This window comes from Saccostrea echinata, unplaced genomic scaffold (genome assembly GCF_033153115.1).
Source record: "Saccostrea echinata isolate AGI-Se365-2 ecotype Australia unplaced genomic scaffold, CSIRO_AGI_Sech_v1 ptg000009l, whole genome shotgun sequence".
Taxonomy (NCBI): domain Eukaryota; kingdom Metazoa; phylum Mollusca; class Bivalvia; order Ostreida; family Ostreidae; genus Saccostrea; species Saccostrea echinata.
Genome location: NW_026889758.1, coordinates 13,614,507 through 13,629,188, shown reverse-complemented (window position 1 = coordinate 13,629,188; position 14,682 = coordinate 13,614,507). Strand labels below are relative to the sequence as shown.

Here is a 14,682-nt window from a genome sequence, read left to right as displayed (position 1 = left end):
AAAAACTATAACGACCATAAGCTGCCATATGGGGGCATCAGTCTTTCACAAACACATCTTGTTCATTTAAGTTATTCTTGGGGAAGTGGATATAGGAAGCCATGGCAGACTTGACTTGGTCAGTGATTGGAGTTGCTTAGAAAATATCACATATTGGGAAGAAGCTTTGAACATGAGTTAAATTTTCATATCTCTTCAAAGAAGTAGTCTAAATCACAGGAAGGAACATGTGGGGAGGGGGGTTAAGAATGTTCTAGATAGATTTCTTGGCATTCATATTTTTTGTCATTTAATTACGTGTAGAATCTTTTTCCAAGTGATTTATCAAAATAGCATAATGAGTTGCAAACTTTTGTTAAAATGGCATTTATTTGTCATAATGTATTCTAGTTCTTGTAAACATGGATTAATGTACTTGATGAGGAGTTTCTTCAGGGTTGTATAGTCTTTAGCTTTGTTGCAGATTGCCCGAGATCTATTCTTCTAATACAGCCAGGTGGAAATAGTCACATATTTGAATTCTTCTATCAGCCAATATCAATTTTCTCTGAAATCTTCTGTTATATATAGATGCATACAGAGTTCTGATTCTTAAGGTACTATAGTTCCTCACTTTCAATTATGATAAAACCTATAGATTCTTGTAACAAAAATTCACTGTTGAACTTGAGTCTAGTCACATTAACACAATATCCGAAGAAAGACAAATTTGACCTGGAAGGGTTTTAAATAGGATGTTTATCAAAGAGATCTATTTGGTTAAGAATTTGGTCAAAACTGAAATGTCTTGAGAAATGAAGTTTTGATGATGATGACCAGAATATAATAATGCATCATAAACTATTGTATATTTGATTTAAAATATCTATTTTTTAGCTAGAGTTTTAAAAAAATAATAAAGTTATTATAGTCACAGAACTAAGTTGAATGTCTTATAACTCAAATTTCACTTTACTTGTTTTTGTTTTTGTTTTTTTTTTCCTTTTGTTTTGTTTTTGTTTTTGTTTATTTATTTATTTATTTATTTATTTATTTATTTATTTTTGTATAAAACAAAAGAAAAAAAGAAGAGGTCCAATTTTGTTGTTTTGATATCTGCACCTTACAGTCAAAGATAAAGAATCTTCTATAAATACAACTTTACTGTTTTTTCCCCCAGATGTTATGTATTTTTTTCAGATATGATTAAATTCATATTATTTTTTCAGTGATTTGGAAGGATTTGTAAAAATGTGATTACTTATTTTGAAAATTGTTAGATATTTTGAAGGCATAAGTTTGGCCTTATATTAGCTTTTTTGCATACCATACAAGACAATACTTATTTGAAATATGACATACTGAAATACACAATTGGATATATTATTGGGCTTGTACAGATTAAAGAATTATAGAAATATTTATTAAATACCTCAAGCATACAGCTTTTGATGCATTTTTCAGCTTAGAAAAAAATATTAGAATTAGGACAGGCACATTTTTAAAGAAAAAAATGCAATTTTACCCATAAATCCATTTTTATAATATGATAAGTTGTTTACTATCTCTGTGTCGGACAAGATTTTGTGAACAAACATTAGTTGTAAAATTAGGTGTATGATTGACTACTTGATGATACTGGGGGTTGTACAACCTTATTTAATACTAATTAAATGTACACACAACAATGTATTCTTTGTACATATTTAATCAGCTATTTATCTGTCAAAAATTATGTGTATTAGAAGTTTAAGGGGATGTATCAAAACACATTGTAGTTGAAAAATATCGCATACTGATCATTTAAACAACTACATGTAATAAGAACAAGCACATAATTACTATATTTATATACTTAATATAAATTACTGTATCTAATCATTTTAATGATGCTTTCAGTATAAGTTGAGTGTTTGGAAAACCCGTCTAGCTAGTTACTGAAGTAAAAGAGATAAAATAATGTTGCTGTGAATAATCATTTTACATTATTAATTGTATCAATTAAATGAAATCAGTTTATCTGTCTAAATGATTTTTGTACTAAATAGTTGTTAAAGATATTCTGATTTGTAAAGTGGACATCACCAATATAAATATGACTTTTATTCTTACAGAAATCAAAGGGGACAGAACTCTCTTAGAGAGATGTTGAACCCTTTGATAAATGAGGTGATTGAAGATAAACACATGAAGATTAACACCAACCCAGTAGAAGTGTACAAAAGCTGGATCAACCAGACAGAGACCTCAACAGGCAAAGCCAGGTAAATATAAAAATTACAGGTATGTCCTCAACAAAGCCAGGTAAGTACACAGATTACAGGTATGTCCTCAACAAAGCCAGGTAAGTACACAGATTACAGGTATGTCCTCAACAAAGCCAGGTAAGTACACAAATTACAGGTATGTCCTCAACAAAGCCAGGTAAATATAAAAAGTACAGGTATGTCCTCAACAAAGCCAGGTAAATATAAAAAGTACAGGTATGTCCTCAACAAAGCCAGGTAAATATACAAATTACAGGTATGTCCTCAACACAGCCAGGTAAGTATACAAATTACAGGTATGTCCTCAACAAAGCCAGGTAAGTACACAGATTACAGTTATGTCATCAACAAAATCAGGTCTGTCACAGCTAAAGTCAAGTGCGATTTTGCCAAGGTCAAAGTCATTGAGAGGGAAACTTGCGGGCCATAACTTGGTAACTAAAGAACTCTAGCAGTTAATAAATGTACTTTTTCAAAAAGAGTTTTTTGAAATTTTCCGTGCCCAAAATATGTGATTGTTACCTTGACTCAAGGTCATTTTAGCTAGGTCAAGGTCTTAAGAAGAATGACTGGGTAATAAGATTGCAATAGAGCAATATGAGAAGCTAGTACATGACATGAAGGTGATATACCAAGGAAGTGTTGTAGATATTATACATATATTACATGGCTTCGAGGGCAACATACCAGAATATTTGCCCCCGAGGTGACAGGAAAGCCCTGGAGTGTTATGTCACCCGATGCCGAAGGCAGAGGGCGACATAACACTCCAGGGCTTTCCTGTTACCGAGGGGCAAATATTCTGGTATTGTTGCCCGAGAAATCATGTAATATATGGTATATAACATTTTTAAAAAACCAAAATCGGACATATGTATTGAAGACTATGGACTTGTGTAAATATCTGGAAAAAACATGCAAATTGTTTTTTAAATAGTTGATTGGTGGGTACCAATTGTTTCAATAATAATGCTAAGGAACATTAACACTATTGTTGTTAAAATGATAACGGGGGACAGCTGAAAGTTATGAAGGCTGATTTCTCTTCCTCTATAAATAATTCCGAAATATTCCGTCGTTTCATTGCAGAATGTTTTCAGCACGCTGACACTTGTGCTTATAACTTTTGTTGTATTTACGGAATTTTTCTCCTCAATCAAACTATCTAGTTCCTCTGAATTTAAATGAACATAAAAAAAACGTAGACGTTTTCCAGACATTTTCATTTTCGCGGAACTGTTTACATTTGCTTAGCAACTGCCTCTGTGAATTTCGAACCCGATTTAATTAATATGCAGAATGATTACACGCGAGGGAATATAACGGTGTTCAGGAGGGCAACATAACTGTTTCCGGTGTAATATAACTATATCCGGCGTGATTCAGCAGTTTTTCAGGGCATATGGATAAAAATATCATATTTGTGATATCATGGGAAAACTTCTTCAAAAATGTTATATTATGCATATATCACATGGCTTAGAGGGTGACATACTAGAATATTTGCCCTAAGGTGACAGAAAAGCTGGAGTGTTATGTCGCCTGATGCCGAAGGCAGAGGGTGACGTAACACTCCAGGCCAGGGCTTTTCTGTCACTGAGGGGCAAATATTTCTGTTATAGTCACCCAAGAAGCCATGTGGTATATGTTATATAACATTTTTAAAATTAAACCCCCCCCCCCCCCCCCAAAAAATGAAAATTGTTAAAGTTTAGACATATGACCCAGAAATGTTTTCCTGATGTTTTGAACTATGCTCTGTTGTTTACATTTGCTTACCAACTGATGTCATTAAATCTTGAACCTGAGCTATAATGTGTAGCATAAAAGCACACAAGGATGATCAGCTGTTTCCATCATGTGATATAACTGTTTCCGGTTCGATTCAGCATTCTTAAGGGTAACTAGTAAAACATTACATTCGTGATATAAAAGAAAAACTTGTTCAAAAATGTTATATGATATATTAAGTAAGTTCTCCCCTTTCCAATTTGTAAGGGCTCTGGATTCTTAGATGAAGATGAGAATATACAAATTGTAAAAAATGTTTCAGATGATGTACGTAGACGTGTATATATATAAAGTGTTTGTATTTCAGTGGTTTGCCTTATGACGTGACTACAGAACAGGCTCTAAAGCATGAAGAAGTCAAAGCATTATTGTCTGAGTCCATTACACGTCTGATCGAGGTCACAGATAAATTCCTTACCGCAATCTCTTCTTCTCTAGATAAAATTCCGTAAGTGTATATTTCAGTCTTGAGCATGTTTCTGTAGATTCCTATTTTTCGTGAGTACTTAATACAGCAAAATGGCTGTTTGACGTCAAAGCGTGAGAACGATAATTCATGAGCGGACGGTTGATTTAGAGATTTTACATGAATATCAGTACCATAAAAATAAAAGTGAGTAAATTTATTTCACGAGTGATGCTTCTCGTGAAATTACGCGATAATTAATTCCTCGTGTATATTTAGGAATCTACAATAATACATACCAGTACTATAAGCTTCATATTATTTTGTTTAAGTGTAGAGGTTATCCTCACAAATGAATAAGATGATATTCCAGAGTACATTTTATGAACTGTGTTGGATGATGAAATAGTGATAGGGTCGTTACTCTATACTACTCACTGATTGGTAGGTTTACATTTGGTTTTACAGATATGGAATGCGATACATGGCAAAAGTGTTAAAGGCAGCTCTGGAGAAGAAGTTCCCTGAGGCAGCAGAAAAAGATGTACTTAAGGTCAGCCTCCTCCTATTTTTTTTTTCTTATTTTTTATTGAAGATGTGCAAGGGGGTGTAACTTGGATGTCCATCTACTTTGAATGATGTGTTTGTGTTTTCCAGTTTTTCAATCAGATTAGGAAACCCTTTTTTTTTTTTTACTTTAAACAAAGAAAAAAAGTGAGACTGGTTATTGTATAAAAAAATTCTTTCATTTAAATGTTTGTTTTCACACTGAAATAACATTTGAAGATACAGATCAATTCTTTGTAGATTGTTGGTAACCTGTTGTATTATCGATACATCAACTCTGCCATTGTGGCCCCTGATGCTTTTGACATCATCAATGTGGAAGCAGATAAACAACTTTCTAATGATCAAAGAAGAAATCTGGGCTCTGTAGCCAAAATCCTGCAGTTTGCTGCATCAAACAAAGGGGTGGGTAGTGTAACAAGTTTTAATACTGTAAATAGTGTTCAGTGCAGATGTACAACAAACATTGCTATGATTTGTCTGCATTCACTTTTTATAACTCTTCCTGCAGCCTATTAGGATTTTTTTACTGTCTTTCTACACATTGTTTACATTCAAGAAAAGTAATACATATATTGTGTTCTGGATCATGTAACCTTTTATCAGTTTTTTTTCCTCTGCTTTTCTTATACATTCCACTGTGTAACAGAGTAAACATTGTAAGAAGTATTTATATTATGTAATAAATTTATTATCTTTTTTAATTTTATTATGCTGAACGTAATAATCTGACATAGTGATGATTAGACTTGATGAATTTATAGAGCTGCATTTATGTAACAGGAAATTGATCTTTGGGATTTATAACCAGAAATAATTTACAGTAGGATTCTGGAAATAATAAAATATAAAACCAAATATTACTGACTGTAACCTTTCCCCCCTTTTTCATTACAAATGAAGAAAAGATGAAGATAGTGAACACAAAATATGAGAAAATTGATAACATGTTTGGGATTGGAAATTCTTTGTATAAGGTGTTAGGTAAAGAAAAAAAATGAAAAAGTAAAACTAAATTTTCTTGTAGAATTGAATCAGTTACTTTCCAAATTCTAAGTGCTCCTGACAACTTTCATTAACTTTGACAATTTTAGACATCATTTGAACATTATTCAGAAGTATGTATTTTTGCTTGTTTTGTTCACCTTTTCTATTTAGCTTTGGACATGGTCACAGGATACAAAATTTAACCATGCTGGCATCAGTTGTGTCATACTAGTGATTGAATTGCATGGCTATAACTGAAAATTTATCTCCCTTTTTATTCATTAAGCACAGAATTTATTTTTTCTTGAAGTATATTAGTCCTCTGAATATAGACATGTACTCAACATATAAAAGAAACTTTTCTGTCTTTACATATTAAAAAAAAACTGTGATAATTAATCTCAATAATGTGTATCGAGATAATAAATAATTTTTTACCCTCTCTGCTTACGAGAGATTTACTTTGCCTGAGTAGAATTTCATTTTCATTTTTGAAAGTGCTTGCTTACTTAAGGGTGATATAGTATGCACATTTATAATTTATAATGTTAATTTACCCATTGATGTGTATCATGCATCAAAGCGATCCTGATTTTCTGGGGGTTAATTGCAATATATACGCTTACTGGACATCTTTATATTTAAAAGTAACTTGGCATGCTTCAGAGTATTGGGGTTGACATACAATAATTTTTATGTTTAAAACAGAGATACAGAAGTAGTATTTTATTTTGTTCAAACAAGTAAAATGCAATTAAGATTTTTATTGAAAGTAAGGGGAGGTAACATATCCATATCTATTTAAGACTAATTTTAAATTTAAACTGATATTGCATGTTGTGGGTTGTTTTTTTTTTACAGTTTGGAGGGGACAGCTCTTACTTGGCCACAATGAATGACTATATTCGACAAGCTCACGAGAAATTCAAGTAAGTCCAGAAAACTCAGGCCATGGAATGCTTAAAGTGACCTCATAACTTTTTATTCAAGTCAAAGGATGGCTTATGTTTGTTCATTTATATAGAAAATAATCATTATGGCATGTAGATAGTTTGATATTCAAAAAACTCAAGTATTTTATACTAATGGCAACTCTGCATACAGAGTACTACTTAATTATCATTGTTAACTTTTCATCACCTCAAAGTTGCAGAGCGTTGATCCTAAGACTTTATTGAAGCCTAATTGTAAATGTTTATGGTTTGTCATACCTTGTTTATACAATTGTTATAACTCATATTCAACATACCTAATTGAGCCTTGTCATTTATACATTATCAGTTTTATTGCTAATATTTAGTGTTACATGTAACTTATGGTATTCCATCCCTAATAGTCTCAAATTCAATGAAACTGAATACATAACAGATGTGCAGTGGTTAAATACTCAATATGTTAAGACTTAATTCCCATTTATTGACATTATATGAGTAGAATGCGCAGCACAGTTAAGGCTACAATAAGGAGGCGGGGCCTAATTTATACGGGAAATGCTTACTATGACATCACACAAAAATACAAGTTCTTCAAATAACCACAAAATGAAATGATTTGCTATTTTAAACTGTTGGATAGCTTTAAACTACATCAATACTTACTATTGCATGTATTTTTGTCATTGGTTAAATCCCTCACAGCATTATATTAACAATTCACTGATCGCAATGTGATGTCATATCGGAAAATTTGACACAGTTTGTATGCAGTGAGAGGCGGATCAAGTTATATTTTATACAACGAAAAATGTATTTTGTAATTAAATAAAATATTATTTGCAGATATAAAAAAGGCCATTAACTTGGATGCGATGTCTTTTTTATGATTTTATTCATATACTTCCCGTACATTCCCTAGACAAGCGATACTGCTGTATATTTGTATGCAGATTCATTGAAGGGTAATAGAAGGGTCATAATAAATCAATATATTGCAAGGGCATACCCTCAAGGAATTATGCGGTCTAACAAATGTAATTTTAGCAGTTAGATAGTAGAATCTATATAGGTTCGCAGCACTTTTTATAAACTACAAAGAGTGTTGAAAATAATTATAAATTAAGCTTAGATTTTTAACTTGGTTATGCCCTTGCAGTATTGGAATTTATGGATGACCTCAATACTGCAGATATATTTGCTAAAATCACGTGATGGCCACATCACATGACAAACCTAAATAAGAAATCTAATCATCCTCAACATGTAATTTTCAACCACATTACATTTGTCCAATAATAGTAAAGTCCTGAAAAGAATCACCCATCCATGTAAAGTATGTATTTTCTATCTAAAAAATTCGCCGATATTTCCATTTGGCACCTTAACTGTACTGCGTGTGTCCTAATTCATGACCTTCACCTGTCCTTGAAAAGATATCTTCTTCTGATTTTAATGAATTAATGAAAAAAAATCTATCTGGTAAAAATTCCTTTCAGTTGTTCTTCTTAACCCAATTATTATGTGTAAATACATCTTTCCTCCGCAGCCTTTCTATGTATTCGTAGTATTTAGATTTTTATTTTGAAAAATTTGCCTGTCCTCGTAGACCACAATGCAATCTTTGATGATTAATTACTGCTTAGGTAATTACATTTTTAAAAATTTCTCTTATATATCCTTTTCTATTTTTAATTGCTTTAAATTAATGTCAGAGGATTAAATATATGATGGATATTTAAGGTTAGGAAATTAAGTCATATTAGACGAAAAATACCTTAATAAAATTATATGCAAAAATGTAGAGATGTACAGACTAGGTTTCATCCTGTAAAAAATTCCACTATGTTTTTTTTAATAGGAGATACTGTGTAGAGGCGTGCGATGTTCCAGAACCGGAGCATTACTTCAATGTGGACCAGTATTCAGACATAGTTACGATCGCCAAACCATCTATTTACATCTCTGTACAAGAAATCATTGACACACATCAGGTAAGGCTGGGAATAGTCAGTACCAACTTCTGTGTGTGATAGTTTCCCTAAGTTTAATTTTAATTTATTGAGTGAATGGCTATTTAATTCATGTAGCTTGAAGTAATCACTCCCTCCATGAAGTTTACACAAGATCTTGTTAATCTGACCTTTGATTTTGTTCAAAACTGCTTACTCTTAAACCAAGGAATGCTGTGGTTTTGTTGTCAGCCAAACTTTCCAATGGGCAGAAATTTCGTACTTTAGGCAAGGTCTGCTTCAAACTTAACCCCAGATCTTAAAACTTGACTCAAGGTTACTGCATTCTTAACCAAGGGACACTTTAGGTCAAGCATAAGCCACATTGGACAAAGGGATGAGAAATATGTTTTGGACAAGAATTTTACGCAGACTTGATTTGACCTTGACTTTTGACTTCAAAGTCACTGGAGTATGAGCAAAATAGGTCCAAGGGCAGATGATATATTCTCCTAACAAGGATTTCAACACATTTACACTCTGACCTAGAAAAGAGGTTCAAGATCACTGCAAACTCATTACAGAAGGGCACTCATAAGATAAAGCATCAGTTAGATTGGTCCAAAAGGAAAGAAAAATTGCTGAGGACAAGGATTTCTCTTGAAGAAATTTCTTTCTGTCCTAAAAACTGGGGATGTATACACTGTACACTCTTTAACAAGGGTACTCGTCAGTGAAGTTTGAGTTTGGCTAGGGGAGGATTTTTTATGTTCCAGATGAGGATTTAACACAGCATGCAGCATCAGTTTACAGATTTGTTATGAAAGTTATCCCCCTTCCATGCTATGAACTCAGTGGTTGCCAAAAATGTATTCATAAATGTTCTGAGCACTGGACCAGTTTATGACAAAAAATGGGGTGGGGGTCATTTTGTGCAATTTTTTCATGACATTTTCATAAGGTAAATGGGGAATATAGTTTTTAGCTCACCTGAGCTGAAAGCTCAAGTGAGCTTTTCTGATCACATTTTGTCTGTAGTCCGTCTGTCCGTCCGTCTGTCTGTAAACTTTTCACATTTTCGACTTCTTCTCCAGAACACTGGGCCAATTTCAACCAAACTTGCCACAGAGCATCCTTGGGTGAAGGGGATTCAAGTTTGTTCAAATGAAGGGCCATGCCCTCTTTCAAGGGGAGATAATAAAGAATTAGTGAAAAATTAATAGCATCTTTTAAAAATCTTCTTCTCAAGAACCGCAGGGTCAGGAAAGATGAAACTCATGTGGAAGCATCCTCAGGTAGTGTACATTCAAGTTTGTTCAAATCATGACCCCAGGGGTTAGGGCGGGGCTACAATGGAGAATCAAAATTTTACATAGAAATATACAGGAAAAACCTTTAAAAATCTTCTTTTCAAGAATAGCAAAGTCATGATGAGTCATATTTATATGGAAGCATCCTCAGGTAGTGTAGATTCAAGTTTGTTCCAATCATGACCCCCATGGGTAGGGCGGGGCCACAATGGAGGATCAAAGTTTTACATAGAAATATATAGGAAAAATCTTTAAAAATCTTCTTCTCAAGAACAGCAAAGCCAAGATGAGTTATATTTATATGGAATTATCCTCAGGTAGTGTAGATTCAAGTTTGTTCAAATCATGACCCCCATGGGTAGGGCGGGGCCACAATGGAGGATCAAAGTTTTACATAGAAATATATAGGAAAAAGCTTTAAAAATCTTCTTCTCAAGAAAATCTTCTTCTCAAGAACAACAAAGCCATGATGAGTCATATTTATATGGAAGCATCCTCAGATAGTGTAGATTCAAGTTTGTTCAAATCATGACCCCCAGGGGTAGGGCAGGGCCACAATGAAGGATCAAAGTTTTACATAGAAATATATAGGAAAAATCTTTAAAAATCTTCTTCTCAAGAACAGCAAAGCCATGATGAGTTATATTTATATGGAATTATCCTCAGGTAGTGTAGATTCCCCCCCCCCCCCCCCCCCCCCCCCGGTAATCTTTTCAATACTGAACTGATTTGTGCTTTTGCCTAGCCAATGTGCTCAGGTGAGCGATGTGGCCCATATAATTGGTTCTGTACTGCACATCAGTCCTCTTCCCAAGTCAAGGGTTGATTTATGTAGAGTGGATCAGAAACTGAGACTTTAGAAGATGCATTGCAGTACAAATTGAAATTTAAATGCATTGAACAGGTTTTGAAGGGAGGTTTTTTGAATCATTTGAATGTATGTATGTTACTAAGGATTTACTAGGAAAGGTAAAGCCTTTCAAAAATAATTTGTGTTAAACATAATGTTGGAAAAAAAGATATATATTTGTTTCCTTGAAAACAGATGTTCACTGTGTAACATGTTTATTTGAAGATCTTCACTGTGTATCATGTTTTCTTACAGCTTCTCCTTCAGCACGAGGACCAGATTGCCCCTGACTCTCAGGACCCGATTCATGAACTTCTGGAGGATCTCAAAGAAGCCCCGACTGTGGATGAACTTCTTGGTAAGTGCCTCTGGGGGAGTTCAGAATTTTACTGGAATAGATGAGGTTTTGTATATTATATTTATTTTTCCTGTATTAGCCAGTCCTGTTTATTTTAATTTTTATTTGTGGTTGAATAGTGATGATGAGAGTCTTTGTATGAGATATATTATTGGTTGATTTCACTAGTTTGCTTACAGAATGTCTCCTCCCTTCTGTTGTATAGGTACGGACCTTCCGGAGGACGAGGACATGAGGAAGATGTTACAGACTCAGTTAGGGAAGACTGAGATCTCTCTGACACTGAGTAACAAGTTTGAGGTTCCAGAGGATGACCAGGCAGATGTTAAACAACTCCTTGTCAGGTGTCTTATTATAGATATAGCTCATACAAGGTCATAAACACACTGGTAATGGAGGATTCATAATGGCCTTATTATAGATATAGCTCATACAAGGTCATAAACACACTGGAAATGGAGGATTAATAACGGCCTTATTATAGATATAGCTCATACAAGGTCATAAACACACTGGTAATGGAGGATTAATAACGGCCTTATTATAGATGTAGCTCATACAAGGTCATAAACACACTGGAAATGGAGGATTAATAACGGCCTTATTATAGATATAGCTCATACAAGGTCATAAACACACTGGTAATGGAGGATTAATAACGGCCTTATTATAGATATAGCTCATACAAGGTCATAAACACACTGGTAATGGAGGATTCATAATGGCCTTATTATAGATATAGCTCATACAAGGTCATAAACACACTGGTAATGGAGGATTAATAACGGCCTTATTATAGATATAGCTCATACAAGGTCATAAACACACTGGTAATGGAGGATTAATAACGGCCTTATTATAGATATAGCTCATACAAAGTCATAAACACACTGGTAATGGAGGATTAATAACGGGGATCACCCCCAGATGGAAAAATCATTATACAATGATTTATATCAGTTTAAACCACATGTTATTTGATTTGCTTGAATTTCATTTTAATCTCCGTCTTTTGTCAGAGAATTGTCATCTTTATGAAAACATTTCATTTTATTAAGCAAGAAAATTCCTAAAATATGTGACATTTGTCTCTGATGTGAAGTTTTCTTAATTTTCTTCTACTTTATTCTTATCTTTTCACAGTAGCCATATATATATAAATTATGTATACTCAATAGGACAAAGAGGCTTGTGGTGGATGTTGTAGCTTGCCAGACGGGGGACACGCTCGTACAGATCCTAGACACACCCGCCACTGAGGAACAGGTCAGAGAAAATTTGGAATGAATTATTAGAAAGGATCTCAGAGATTCAATTTAGATATTTATGCCCCCCTTCCAAGAAAGGAGGGCATTGCTTTGCTGCTGTCTGTCGGTCCACCAACAGTTTCCGTTTATTTTCATTGCAGGGGTTGCATATACTGAAATGAAATTTGGTATACAGATCTATCATAAGAGTATCTAGGTCAAGTTCTGTTTTGGGTAGGATCAAGCAATTTTTGACAGAGTTATGCCCCTTGGACTTAGAAAAATTCCAATTATTTGCAGTTTCCGTTCATTTTCTTCGTAGAGGTTTGACATACTGAAATGAAATTTGGTATACAGATTTATCATGAGAATATCTAAGTCAAGTTGTGTATAGGGTACGATCGAGTAATTTTTGACAGAGTTATGCCCCTTGGACTTAGAAAAATTCCAATTATATGGGGGTGGGCATAAGTGTTTCACAAACATCTCTTGTTCTGTATTATTTTGTCTAGCTTATTACTTAAAAGAAGAGAGGAAATTTATTAGTTTTCATACTCAAGGATGTATTATGGTATGGTGTTCATGTCTGTCTGTCTGTCCATCTGTCTTTATGTTAGCTTTTTCTTGCCCTGCTCATACCTTAAATACTTTGAGGCCTAGAGTAATCAAACTTTGTCCGTTGGTACATTTTGGGTAGAAGGTGAGTCACACATTAAAAGTAGGTTGCTGTGACCTTTGATTAAGATGATATGGCAAAATCCTGTCTGGCTCATAACTGGAAAACTATAAGAATCATCAAACTTGGTAATGCATCTTAGGTAAAAGGTGTGTCTTATCCTACTTAAAGGTCACTGTAAGGTAAATAGTTGGCCACACGAAAAATTAGTTGCAAATGGCAAGTGGGAAACTGTGAATTTCAAACCCTGATATCTCTTAAGAATGGGTAGGGGAATCTGTCCTCTTAATTGCAATTGATAGTATCTGTCAAATTTAAATAGTTCTTGTTGGCTAGCCATTACTTTCAAAATAAATTAGTGAAAATTAAGTTATTAAAACTAATTTGATATTGTATAATGTAATATTTTTCTTTTAATTTTTATATCTCAACAAAAAATTGCAGAATGTCATGTCTGGCTAAGATGACAGTTTTACAGTCTAAGAATAAACATAGTGATTAGTGTTTTGATGTTTCATTAGGCTGTAGCATTGTTTATCATTCATAAGAAATACAATGAATAAAGCTGCAGATGGACATTTGTAAAACTCTTAAACACAACCACCTGTAGAAATATATGATGTTTGTTCTAATAACTACACCAAAGGAGATGCACATCAAGCATTAGAAATGATTGAAATCTTTGTACAAACGTTGACTTGACCTTTTTCATTGCACTCAGCTCTAAATTGTTTATGATAATTGAGCAATATTTGACAGGCGTATCACATGCCATGGTGGTGCACTTTATTGGCATAGGACATTTGCATGAAAACATCATAAACCTGTTATTAGTCATTTAAAATTTCCTTTCAATATCATATATGTAGGAGGAAATGCATCAAGCACTGGTCAAAAAGAGAGATGAGCGAGATCAAAAAGCTAAAATTGACAGTGAGGGTGGACTTATGAGGCAACAAAGTATGTCAGGAGACACAAGGTAAGAAAAGAAGATGGATTCAAAGGGGGGAGGGGGATAACAGAGCCAAAAGACACTAGAAAGCTAGCTTTGTCAGTGATGACTTACTATATTTTTGAAGATCTTAAGAGCCCTGGGTGGGCGAGGCCATATTTAGACTTTTTAAACCTCCTGGGAAAAAAGCTATGTATGAAAAAAAAAAAAGGAATCAAGCTATTGTTGTGTCCAATTAAGGACAGACAATACAAACAAATTCATTTTAAAAATTATGAAAACATCAGCTAAATCTATGTTTATATAAGTAAAGTAAGTAAGTTTAGCAGCATAAAGTTTTAATTTTCATTCAAGGTTTTAAGAAATCCCATGTCAGACAAATTGTTTGAGAATATACCCCAATAGTTG

General features: G+C 33.7%; 1 protein-coding gene across 6 annotated transcripts in view; it reads left to right on the top strand.

Moving 5' to 3' along the window:
* The window catches only part of LOC133181809 (ras GTPase-activating-like protein IQGAP1), a 148,280-nt gene that overhangs the window by 88,197 nt on the left and 45,401 nt on the right, over positions 1 to 14,682 (top strand). For 5 of the 6 annotated variants that reach the window (XM_061316419.1, XM_061316421.1, XM_061316418.1 and 2 more), the window contains 11 exons: positions 2,094 to 2,243; positions 4,345 to 4,485; positions 4,912 to 4,996; positions 5,251 to 5,415; positions 6,105 to 6,128; positions 6,859 to 6,926; positions 8,791 to 8,923; positions 11,297 to 11,399; positions 11,605 to 11,743; positions 12,578 to 12,665; positions 14,192 to 14,301. In XM_061316419.1, coding sequence (XP_061172403.1) covers positions 2,094 to 2,243; positions 4,345 to 4,485; positions 4,912 to 4,996; positions 5,251 to 5,415; positions 6,105 to 6,128; positions 6,859 to 6,926; positions 8,791 to 8,923; positions 11,297 to 11,399; positions 11,605 to 11,743; positions 12,578 to 12,665; positions 14,192 to 14,301 — 1,206 coding nt within the window. The remainder of the gene's footprint in view (positions 1 to 2,093; positions 2,244 to 4,344; positions 4,486 to 4,911; positions 4,997 to 5,250; positions 5,416 to 6,104; positions 6,129 to 6,858; positions 6,927 to 8,790; positions 8,924 to 11,296; positions 11,400 to 11,604; positions 11,744 to 12,577; positions 12,666 to 14,191; positions 14,302 to 14,682) is intronic. The other variant, XM_061316420.1, reaches the window with a different exon arrangement.